This window comes from Amblyomma maculatum, chromosome 5 (assembly GCF_055883805.1).
Source record: "Amblyomma maculatum isolate TAMU_Amacu chromosome 5, ASM5588380v1, whole genome shotgun sequence".
NCBI classification, from domain to species: domain Eukaryota; kingdom Metazoa; phylum Arthropoda; class Arachnida; order Ixodida; family Ixodidae; genus Amblyomma; species Amblyomma maculatum.
The window spans coordinates 127363285-127375651 of record NC_139348.1 but is presented as its reverse complement, the minus strand read 5'-3'; the positions used below and the strand labels follow the sequence as shown (position 1 = coordinate 127375651).

Sequence of the window (12367 nt, the reverse complement as noted above, 5' to 3'; positions counted from 1 at the left end):
ATTTTCATCCGCACCGACGCCCTACAAGCAATACGTCTGCTCCAACTCGTCAGTCGCAGCCCAGAAATCTGCCAGAATATACCTCGTCTGGCGACTCGCATCTCGCAAGCCATTCGAATTGTGTGGGTCCCACGTGACCTACTCAGTTCTCAAACCTCTGAAGATTATGCAACTCGCCAGGCGACTCTACCTTCTTCAATGACCACCACTTGTGGGTTTGCTCGGCACTGAAGCCGACGAGAATTCGGCATCTGACGGCAGTGGGCCTTTCGCCGAACAACTCATCTTCATAAATTACATGGACTCAAGGGCCTTATTATCACTCTCTCTTGAGCTTTATTAAGCGAAAAGCAAGGCGCTCGTGTGCTGCGCGATGTCAGTGCACGTTAAAGAACTCCAGGTGGTCAAAATTTCCGGAGCCTTCCACTACGCTGTCTTTTATAGCCTGAGTTGCTTTGGGACGTTAAACTCCACAAACCAAACCAAACCAGAACAGCTAACCTTTTTTCTTTCATTTAATACCCCCTTTAAATATTTTTACACATTCCATTATGCCCTAAGGCAAAAAACAACGTTATTAAAAAAAGAAAGTTGTGTTCGTGCGCGAGGCATGCTTACTCACATCTCTCTTTGTTTCGGGCAGATATAAAACCGAACCGGAAAGAAATTTTTTGTTTTCCTTTGCACTGTTTTGAGCGCAAACCTAGTCTTCCAAACTAGATCTGGCAGATGTAGGCACGTGTAGTTCTGTTTTAAGGGAATGGGCAGGAAACTAACGAGGTCGTGAACGATCAGAGTTTAAACACCGCAGCGTACTGTATAAAAACAACAGCGTAGGTAGTCTACTTCAGACCAAACGATTACAAAGCACAGGCCATGACTCTGGCACACTTGATACTAGCCGCTGAGCTCGCGTCCGTGTTCTTCTCGCGTGCATATGGCGGCAGCTCCAGCTTTCCAGAAAACAATCCGGAACTCGGTGCCTACCAGAACGAAGGAAAAGTAAGTGCCCTAATCCCCCGCCATTATTTGTTTATACTTGAGACAAAAAAACCAACAATTTTGTCTTCTTGTTCCTCTCAGAGAAATGTATTTGCCATATTCATTTAAATGCAAATCTGCTCCCAAATTAACAGGTACCATACACAATCGCGAGACACAAAGGCTTTCCGCGCCGTTAATTGTTGCTTTTTATTCACCACCGCATGAAAAAAATTCCTCTCCGCCAGGACGGTTCTAAATGAGTCGTTAATTGTAGAATTTGTGAATGCAGTGATAGACTACCAAGCCATAATTATTTTTCTGTCAAGCATAAATACTTCGGCTGTAAAATGTGTACTGTGTCTGAATTGTTTACAAAGTTTTTATGCAAATTCTTAAGAAAGTGTCTAAGGTACCAATGGAACCCAACACTAAAAAAGAAGGAGGGTGATCCGCACCGTTATGAAGGAGTTCAGCTCAAGTTTCAAGTCCGTTTAGCGATATCATTTCTTGTCAAGGATAGTAGACGGAATTATACTTCAGAAAGCCATATCGTGGCAACCCGTCGCCCAGAGGCAGCCATGACTACGCACCACAACAAAGAATTTATGTACGCACACGTTTTCAATTGTCAGATGGCACAGTGAAGCACTGCGGCCTAAATGATCGGTCATTTGCCGGCATCATTTCCGTTTTAAGACTTAATGCTGTGATTTAAAAAGATGTCGAAATAGTTAAAGCTTTAACATGCTCCGTAACACTGCAAAATATCATTCGCTTTATTTTGTAAAACAAAATACTGATAATCTACATAAAGTACATAACAGTCGAGCTAAGTATCATTCTTCCAAGAACGGGCAAAACACTGAGAAAAAAAATGAATATTGGCTTTCATTTTTTAAGCACTCATAATCTGTAAACGACAGCAGCTCTACCTGTATGCTAGTACGTGTTCTCTCTTTTTGATTGTTTGTACATGCACCTATAATGGCAAAATAATTGTACCCCACCTATCATGTTAGCATCTTTCAATGCACCACTGTATTTATCAGAGCAATGATACGAATTTTAAAGCCCTATTCTAAAAAAAACTTTAGCATATACTAGAGGTTTCGTAGAGGAATACTCGAAATTCTTTTATACCTCCCAGACTCCTTTATCTTTCTCTGACATATAACACACGCGCGTCTATTTAAATCGCGTTCACTGACCTACGACCACAGTATAGAAGAATATACATAAACAGCATATGGATGTGAGTGCAAGGGAGTGACTTCGACAAATTGTGCACAATTAGGCAGAGATATTTTGTTTGTTTTCTTGTTGACAAACGCGTCGCAAAGGCACCTATCTCTGGATGAACTATAGCGCACTATGTGATTATGGCGTGTTTATGCCGACAGTAGGCTCAAGATAAGCGAGAACCAAATGGTCAACTAGGGACAACAAATAGTACGGAGAAACGGAAGTGTGTTGTCCGTAAGGTTCTGTTGTTTGCTGCGCCATGAAATTGGTGCAGCATAAATTTAAGCGTTAAAAATCATTACCCAAAACAAACAAGAACGCTTGCTTTCTAAGAATATGACTCGGGAAACTTGTACTTCTGGAACAAAGTAAGAGTGGTATAAGCATTAAAGAACGTCAAGATATATCCTTAGCTACCAGTACGACCATTCAAAGTAATGGACTCATTTATTTATTTATTTATTTATTTATTTATTTATTTATTTATTTATTTATTTATTTATTTATTTATTTATTTATTTATTTATTTATTTATTTATTTATTTATTTATTTATTTATTTATTTATTTATTTATTTATTTATTTATTTATTTATTTATGCTGTCGCAGGAGCCGTAAAAATGTTGCAGGGGTATTCTGAATATGTGCCAGTTCTTTCTTATTTCTCTCTTCTCTTTTATTTCAGTGCTTCCCACTGCAAGACACTTATTACATAATGTACAGAAATTACAAAGAGGACCCGCTTTTTGGAGGGGAAGCAAAGTGCATCATCATCGCCGAGACAGGACCCTTCGTTGACGGCTCCGGCACATTCCAAGTGCAATACGGTGGCAACAATACTGTGTAAGTAAGGATGCAAATGAATGTTTCCTCCCAGATATTATCCAACCTTGGATGCCCTTCTACTCAAGGGTCTAAATATATTGTTGCAGGCCTGTGGCACCGATAAATGTCCACAACTCTCGGTGGTGGGTCCCATGTGTCCATACTCTTGTATCAGGTGGCCGGGTAGGGTGTTAAGCGTGGCTTCTAAGGTGTAACTTGCGGGCCACGCGAAGTCGAGGACAAGATGTAAGGAAATGGCCAAGCGTCGCCTCCGTAGCGGGAGCTGGGCAGAAAGAGCAGGTCAGGAGAGCATTTTGCGACGCCCAGGAGGATTTGACGGCACTTGTCAACGTAGAACTCACGCAGAACCTCCTCAACGCCACTTCCTCACTGTGAGTTAGACCGTCGGGAAGGTTGGACCTAGGAGACGGAATTAAGGCACATGTGGAGCGGCAGAGAAATTCTTTCGCAAGCAAGACGGCGTCTCCTGGAGCCAACTTAAATATAAGCAAAGGGTATGTCAACCTTTAGGGACAGGACGCATCATCAGTTTTTAACATACGGGGCGTAGTGGGTGGAGCCCACAACATACACACAGGACAAGGAAATTTTTGCACTATAGAGCAGATGTTGTTGATGCTGTCTTAGGTACAAGCCATACGCCGTCAGTCTCGGACAGCTGGTATGGAATCTGTATGTAAGATCAAATGGGTCGGCGGTGCAGCACAGAGCCTCTCTGCTGATGAAGACGAACTGTCGCGAATCGCCACGAGCTCTGGTATTAGAGAAGGAAGGAGCGTTGCTTTTGTTCGATATGAACATGTCTGACGCATTCCAGGAAGAGTTGAACAAATGAGGGTAGTATGTAAAATATCATTGTCCGTGCCAGCGTTTACGAAAGCTTGAAGCGCCCTATAATATCTGTACAATGATCAGGCTCTGCTTCTGCCACTGAATTTTGAACTCGGCGCATTTCTCGTAGCGGACGGTTGTTTGTCACATGTGATTGCTACCATGGAGGTTTCGAAGGTGTTGCATCAAGGAGCGTATGAGACGAGTCAAAGTGATGCGCTAGTGCAGACGCTGCAGGAACAACTTGACGCTTCAGGATGCGCGCTGAACGACGTAGCACGACGTACGTAGAGCTGGGCTTCCCCTCGGAGAGTGGGAATGAATGTAAGGCGAGGAAGGCCAGCCATTGCGCGCGTTATCTGTCTATTGACTGCTTCCAAGCAGTCCCAATCACGTACTTTGAGATGTTGAAACTGGGCTGGATAGACAAGCCGAGGCTGCAACACGGAATGCACTAACGTTCTAGCCATGTTGCAGCAAGCGTCGAAATAGATGCAGGGTACTTGCAGGCTTCTGTTATGTATAATGAACCCATGGCGTTGCAGGACTAGAACTGTCGCGTTCGACACTAAGAACTCGCATCAACGAAGCGGCATTGAGTAGATGCCCGTTCAATGACAGCTGTGTTGGGGCTTGTAAACGTCACGTCTAGCCATCGGTTTGTGATAAACAAAGTTTGTCTTTTCTACCAAATGCGCCAGGCTAAACTTCGTGCTCCACTGAGATGTATGGTCAAAAGCAGTTTGAACGCCTAATACTTGGCGGATTAGGTTCGTGTGCAGCGAACATGTCATTACATCATCTGCCTACATCAGATAAAGTATGTCTGAAATTGTAGCTGGTTTTCCAGGCCAAAGGTTGGAGCACCATGTTAAATAATCTTGGTGCCAACGCGGATCCTCGAGGTACATCCCTCATTACGCTGAAGTGTCCACCACGTTCTTTACATATGCGTATGGAGATGGAACGATATTATAAGAATGACCTCACGAAGTTGCATACTCTGAGTGCGAGACAAGTCCAGCTTAGAATGCCTAGAATCGTTAAATAGCTGACGTTGTCGTAGGCCTTGTGGACGTCCATTGTTAAAATGGTGTGGATATTGCGTGATCGTCCTCATTGTAATACCATATTTGAAAGGTGATTCAACCCATTCCCAGTACATAATTGAATGCGCAAAGTAATCTGAATTGGATGCTAGCAGTCGTATCGTTCAAGCCACTATGACGGGCGAGTAGCTAACATGCGTTCTACTACCTTAAAAACAGTGGGCGCAAGAGCTATTGGGCGAAATTTGCCCAACTCAGTGGGAGGCTTTCGGGCTTAGGGACTGGCATCACCTCAAAACGTTTCCATGGGGCCGGCACATTTCCAGATAAAATTGTGTACAGGGCCTCAAGTAGCGATATTCACAAATGCGCCTTGACTCGATGCTCCACCTCCACTTCATGGACTTGAGAAAACGGTCGCTCCTCCACTCCAGGGCCGATTCAGATTCATGAACGACCCTCGGTGTTTCCTCCAACAACGCCTCGTCGAGAATACCTTCTCCACTCGAAGCAATAGAAATGGCGCATGGGGACGAGATTAAGGCAAAATATTTGCCCGAAAACTGCTTGCAATAGAAATGGCGCATGGGGACGAGATTAAGGTAAAATATTTGCCCGAAAACTGCTTGCTGAAGTGTGTACCCCCTCAATATTTATTTCGTGTCTTCTAAGCAGCTTTCGCGCGCAACCACGATATTAACAGCAACGTAACTTGTTTTACGGACTGGATAAAAAAGGTGGCTATGAAAAAGGCCGAAAATGGTTTTCGATCTGGCAACAGTCGCTGCTGGGGACGATGAGTACGAAGAACATGATGTGTGTTTTGAGAAATGATGCTAATTATTCTGTTTATTAGTTCGGTGTGAGGTCCACTCGTCGATTTGACGCCTTGCCTTTTTTGTTGCCAGGCTGTGACAAACATCAAAATACATTGGAGACAAAAATGCAAAATTCGCCAACTTTTACGAATGCTTTCAGAGGGCGCGGAAGCGAGTGGTGAAGACAAGCGTGCTGCTTCTCAGGGCATTGCAACGCATCCAGGCTGAATTCGACTCACCAAGAAGTAAATGCCGCCTGCTGTTTGCAATCAAGTTCGCAGCTCTAATTGAAAACATGCTTGAAAAGTCCTGCCCTTCGCCGACCGCGATTATCCCTCCATAGGACAAGCACACGAAAGCTCTCCCTCGACCACGCCGAACGTCTCAAGATGTACTATGAACCCTTAGGCGATGGGCTAGCCACTGATGCGTGGGGTGCAGCACAGATGTACGCACATCTCTATCGCGCCTCCAGTGCCCCTAGCTTACAGCATGCAACACGCTGTTCCCTCACAGTTCACCGCCGCATGCGAAAGCCACAGCTCAGTGCGAGCCACGGAAGGAGTGCGCCGCCGCCACCGCCGCCGCTTGAGTACGGCAGCGGGCGAGCTCACCATTAAGCGTGAAATGCGCGCCTTAGCCCTGGTCTCAGTAGGCTCCGAAACGTTGTTCACTTATCCGATGACATCTTGAAATGTGGCCCCGCCACAGAAGCGTAATGCAAGGATTAACTACAGCACTGGTGTCGCAGGCTGATCACGGTTCTCTATGCTCGGTGAGAGTGGCAGCAGGGACGGCAGGAGGCCAGCTACGGCCGCACCCGTAAAAAGATAGCGTGCCAGAAATCCCAGCTCGCTGTAACTTTCAGCCAAATCGTTGGACAAAAATACGGTGCATCCTCGTCTAACCCACTTTTGTGAAAAGTTTGGTAGAATGAATTCCATACAGCAGGCGAGGGATGCGACTTCCGCCGTGTTTACAAGTGTGTGGCAGTTGAGGAGCGGCAAGTTAGCGTCGTTGCCGACTCAATATTCTCGAAAAAACTCAAGTTTTGCCCCCACTAGAGGAGAGATTCGAGCGGAGGTTGGTTTCTGAAACAAAAGCAAAAAAGAAAGACAGGCCTCGGGTGCAGCTTGGAGTAGAAGTTCAATTGAAGGCATGTTCTTGGGTACGACGGTAAATCTGGCTGTTCAATATTTTAAGCACTTTGTACGTCAGTTCAACCGTCCCGCAGCTTTGTGCGATTTTGCCTGGTAACTAGCTGCTCTTATCTAGCTATTGTGAAAGGTTTTTTTAATACCTTCGACATCCTCATTGCTTGGATGTGAGCCCGCTTTTGACGGGAGATGGTTTGGTCTGGCAAATGGAGGTGAAATATGGTCGAAATCCGGAAATAAATTCTTGGCTACCACTAATGCAAACTGGCTTGGCGTCTGTTCAGACGCTAGACAGGCGTTGGCTGCGGGGTCCTTTGAAACGCCTTCCAATTTCCATGGACCGGAAGGGTGCAATATTGATTGAGTAGTAGACGTTGCGTTTAGAGGTGCGCACCAGTCCTGCCATTGCTGACGAGAAAGGCGCTTGTTATGTCGATGTGCCACTGTTGTCAGCCGATGTAGTGTATCTCGGCGTTAAAAAGAGAGTGGCCTCTAATGACTCCAGTTCCGTTACGTGATGAGTCGCCATACCCGAAGAAGGTGCTCATCCGGAGGCGGTCGGCTTTCCTCTAAGCAATTGGAATGATTTGCAGCTTTAGTGGCGTGCGCAAACATTCCATTGGATCCGTAGTTACAGGGAGAGAGTTGTTTAGTGCCGTTCTGAAAAAGTCCCACTCTTTGACCAAAGCAGCAGCATCTCTGGCAGCTCTGGCAATGTCGGTCCAAGCAAATGAGTACTGGATAATTGTCACTGAGCCAACAGTCTAGTTCTCGGACCCATGAGACAGGACATGCACCACACCACCATGTGACATCTGGAAAGGAATGTGGTGAATGGAGATGATCCCACCATCGGGTTGTCATGCCTGAGGAATTAAAAAGTACATCTCCAACAGTAAATGCGTCCAACACTATACTTCCTTGACAAAAGTGTAGCGATAACCCCAAGTTTGATGTGGGCCATTAAAGTCGTCGCCGAACAAAATAGGACATCCAGGGTATGTATAATGAAGGAGCGTAATAATCCATCCCTGCTGATTTTATGTGCTCCACCACGGTATGGACGTATGTAGCACGAACAAGAATTACAGCGGTTCGGGAAGGCGAACTGTCAAAGCCACTAACCATTGCAATTTGTTATACCATAACGCTATTGAAACCCCAGTTTGGGTGTAAAAACCAGCTACAAATATGGCTGGTTTGTCTGGGCGCAGCACTGTCTCGGATGTTCGGGCAAGAGTGGGCAATGAAGCCAGAAATGGGGATAGAGCATTTGTTTGTTGTAAATGTATTGCCCACGCAGGAAGTTTACCTATGTGCAGTCGTGTACGAATATCACCTGCCTTGTCGACGAAACAATCTCGTTAAAGCTGCCCCTCTGTAGCCGTTCAACAACTACTACACTCGCAGCCACAAAAACATACAAAAAGCCCCCCCCCCCCCCTTTTTGTTTGCTCTTGAACGCTCAAAAGAAACACAGTGGAGTGCGCTTCGTTTAAAAAGCTCATAGCTACTTTTGATCTTACAATTAGGACCTATTTAAGCCATATTTCATGTTCTCACGCAGGAATGTCAAGGCAACGCTTCTGTCTTCACCAGGATATAGCGTGCAAAACGTCATTCAAATACAGTCTATAGATGGTAAGTTATTATATGATTACTGAACCAATATTTCTGATGTCGACACTGCCAAGTTTAGACGAATATTTTATGTTAATGAGATGTGTCTACATGCTCGTTAGTCGAAAGTGTACAACGTTTAGCTTGCTCCCGTGTATCAAGTATTCTACTGTCTTAGATAAGAATTTCATACGAGAGAAAATGGACGTTTTTCTTCAATAGCAAATTCAAGCTCGGACAAACTACGTGAATGTAATAATGTCGGTTGGGATTATAGTATGCCTGGGCGCCGCTAGCAGTCGGCGGTATATTGATACGATGCATTCTGCGGATGAGGAAGAAACGAAAGATTACGGTAACAGTCGGCGTTCTGCCTCAGCCTGTGCCTGTCCTGAGTACCAATCTCGCCTGACAGTGCCATGTTGTAAATGCTGTCCATTCCTCACCTTTATAATATTCATGCGGTAGTTACGGCGTTCACAGCATTGCACTGTCAAGTTAGAACGTTATGAAACTCACTGACATGGCAGTGCGCTGTAAAAACATATATCAATCATGACTACATACTTGGTTCTTTACACAGCACATATCACGGTATGAATTACGATCTGTATTGCCAACAATCCAAACGCAAATGAATATGGTGTGAAACCTTTTTATAGGCAATAAACGTTCAGGATACTCATTTTAGGAAAATTTACCGTACTTTTATTTCTCAATTATAAGATTCGTGCAATGTTTATTGGAAGAGATAAGCACTGAAACGCTTTTCGATACCAGTTCATATGCAAGAAAACGCAACTTGTTAGTTTTTTAACGTTATTAACTTGAAATTCCATAACATTGCTGCGGAAGTGTATAACTCATACCTAGATGTCCATCGAATTGATACGAATACGTTAACGATTATCTAGATGTACAAACTCAAAATGTTTAAACCCATAAACTGCACTGTTTCAGCAGACTGGGCGTCTGCTGGCAATGAAGAAGGAGGAGGATATAGTTTTCATGACAAGACAACCCACTTGTCAGCTATACGTAAACGATTCCATTCAGCTGACTAGGGGTAAACTGCTTGTTTTACATATGGCACTGAAAAGAGTGCAAAATAATAACCTGTATTGGCGCTAAGATAGTTCTGTTTATGTAAACACCTCGGAGGCCCTGTGTCAATGCATTATTGTTTCACAAATGATTCAAGCTATCACGCACAAGGATTTACGAACACTATATTAGTTGAACGTGTCCTCTCGGATATAGAAAGCAGATAAATAATTTGGGATACCTATACTGCCAAGGATTCGATAGAATGAAATACTGAGATGGGGCGCACCTAGCTTCACCACCCAAATGAGAAACTGCCTTATATGCGTCGGTTTTAAACACAAATATTTAAAGAAAGCTTTCTGATTTACTTTAGTGCATAACAAACCTTCCGTATCAAAACTTTTGTAAGGCATCATGCGGATATTAAATTGGTAATACTAATAACAAAACTTCAATGTTAAATCTTGTGCTGAGCAAAAAGTGGTCTCTTGATGCATGGACAAGGCCTGTCTATTCACTGCAGCGTGGTTTTTTTTTGCCTTTATTTTCTTTATTTGTGCTAAAAAACAATACACGAACAATTGGTTGGACCCATAGCCTTTACGGCTAGTAATGGGTCCAAATGAAAAACAAGTACAATGTTACTGCAGACCTTGTACAGAAAAACTTCGAAATTAACACATACCACCATTTTATTCCGACAGTTCTGTAAAAATTAGAGAGTGTTTTAAAGATGCCGACAAGTTAGTTTTTTCTTTAACTTCATTTGGTTTTTAAAACCAATTTTCGAAAGTAATATTAAATATTCGTTCATGAGCAACTAAAGGTAATTAGGAACGCTTCAATTACAAAGTATGTGCCGCAAAAGAGGGTCCTTTTGCGAGCATAAAGATTTAGCCAATCTTCTCATATCTGAAATTGTTCATTTTTCTAGTGAATAATTAAGCTACACAGCGATGATAACTATTGCATGGGATTACATTTTTTGTGTATTTATTTCAGTGCCGCAAATAATCTTCAACATCACATCGGTATACACGGACTGCCGCAAGTGCAAGATATTCCGTCATAGTTACATTGAAAATGGTGAGGGAATCATTTTATCATTTTATTTTTTTCTAGCGCGTCTGGTTATGCAGAAGAATTTCCTACTAAATGTGTGAATTGTCTTGTTTGTGTTACTTCCGAAACAATTGGCACCCATAACTCCTAGCCAGCGCCTTGTTGCAACTGTAATTTAAAAGATACTATTGCACGTCAAACATCAGCCGCACATACGCAAAGAGCGTTGCTGACAAAGGAATCTGTAATCTTTTCTGTGAATTTAAAAACTGTCGTTCTAAACGTCCTACTGCGGAACATGCTATATGAAGGGCCCCTATTGTGACGCGATTCGTACAGATTTCAATCATCTAAAGTTATTTGATATGCGGTGAAATGAGCCTAACGTGCGAAGGGCTTTTTGCCTATAACGAAAAACTGCCATCATTGCAATGATTGCTTCCATTTGTCTGTTCCACTAATTGAACGGACTCGTCGCTGAGCCATCGCGGTTTGCGGAAATGCGAAATAAGCTTTTCTTGTTTTAACGGCTTAAATAATACGGTGGACATTAAAAGGGCAGGCTTTAAAAAGGAATTTACCTTTTCGCTGGCGCCTACCTTTCCTCTGAAGGTTGTAACACATCGCGGCAAAGGGGCGAAAAAAGACATCGTACGCACCAAGTATTCGGCATTTATGCAAAATGAGTCAACACAGCGTGTGTTTTTTTTTTGTGAAGAGGGTGAATATTTAATATGAATTTCCGTCTCTTTTATAAAGCACGTATCAGTGTTAGATCAGTTACAAGAGCTCGTATTTTACCTTTTCGTTGACTCCGATCCTTTTGTGTCGCTTTAACACGAAGTTATTCCCCACTTGCTGTTCGTTGTGAACGTTAAATGCTGTTATAGCGACAAACAACAGCCCATCTCTCTTTTTACAGGCCAGGGATGCAGCCTTTGGAAGACCGAAGCCTCTCTTAATGAAGACCTCGCATGCTGCGAGTTTGTATACGATCTTGTTTGCGGTACGTCTCGGAAATGCCAGGTCTATGACAACTGTAAAGAGAAAATGTAGAGACAGAAAACATTTTGTTCAAATTGTTGTGTCCATAATAACGACCGGCTCAATAAAAAAAAAAAGGTTAAAAAACGCATTTTTTTAATGACTCGTTATTTGCATAGATGTAAAAATATCGTTGGAATTATGCACAACGAGAGTATTAATATAAATGTAACTTTATCATCAGTATTGTCACATTTTGGACAAAAGCTTATTTTTTGCATCCTACATAAATCTTACAGCGTACACATTCACCGCCATTCATTGATTCTACCTACAATACCTATACATTTAGGTAACCAGCTATATTCAAAACAGGTGAGCTTTTGCACAATCAGATCGTGATTATCGCCGGAATGCTTCATAAAAACAGAACCGTGTATTCACACTGAAGTAATAATTACAGGAAAAGTTTGCTCCGTTTTGACTTCTTGTTATAACCTTTGATTTGTTTTGAGTAGGGAAAAGTTATCTGCAGAACATATAGCCTAATGCAATATATCTGCAAGAACGGTGAATAACATTGCTGACAAGAGATCATCGCAGTAGTAGACACTTTCTGTACAGGCAAACAAAGACATTGATAATGAGCCTTCCGCAGCATTATACTCTAGTTGCTCCGCAGGATTATTGCATTATGAATATTGCGAATGAATCGCAGGGCCGCAGG

General features: G+C 43.1%; 1 protein-coding gene across 1 annotated transcript; it reads left to right on the top strand.

The window, feature by feature from the left end:
* Window positions 1-869: 869 nt before the first annotated feature.
* Window positions 870-11784, top strand: LOC146189500 (uncharacterized). The gene is made up of 5 exons (XM_084603272.1): window positions 870-1002; window positions 2912-3069; window positions 8495-8568; window positions 10597-10680; window positions 11579-11784. The coding sequence occupies exons 1-5, from the start codon at window positions 877-879 to the stop codon at window positions 11710-11712; spliced, it is 576 nt and encodes a 191-aa protein (XP_084459398.1). The 5' UTR covers window positions 870-876; the 3' UTR covers window positions 11713-11784.
* The last annotated feature ends 583 nt before the right edge of the window (window positions 11785-12367 follow it).

Excerpts from the sequence above, each read along its gene's own strand:
- LOC146189500 (XM_084603272.1), top strand. The coding sequence starts at position 877 with ATGACTCTGGCACACTTGATACTAGCCGCTGAGCTCGCGTCCGTGTTC. Across the intron at positions 3,070-8,494 it reads TACGGTGGCAACAATACTGT|GAATGTCAAGGCAACGCTTC; the intron begins GTAAGTAAGGAT and ends GTTCTCACGCAG. Across the intron at positions 10,681-11,578 it reads TCATAGTTACATTGAAAATG|GCCAGGGATGCAGCCTTTGG; the intron begins GTGAGGGAATCA and ends CTCTTTTTACAG.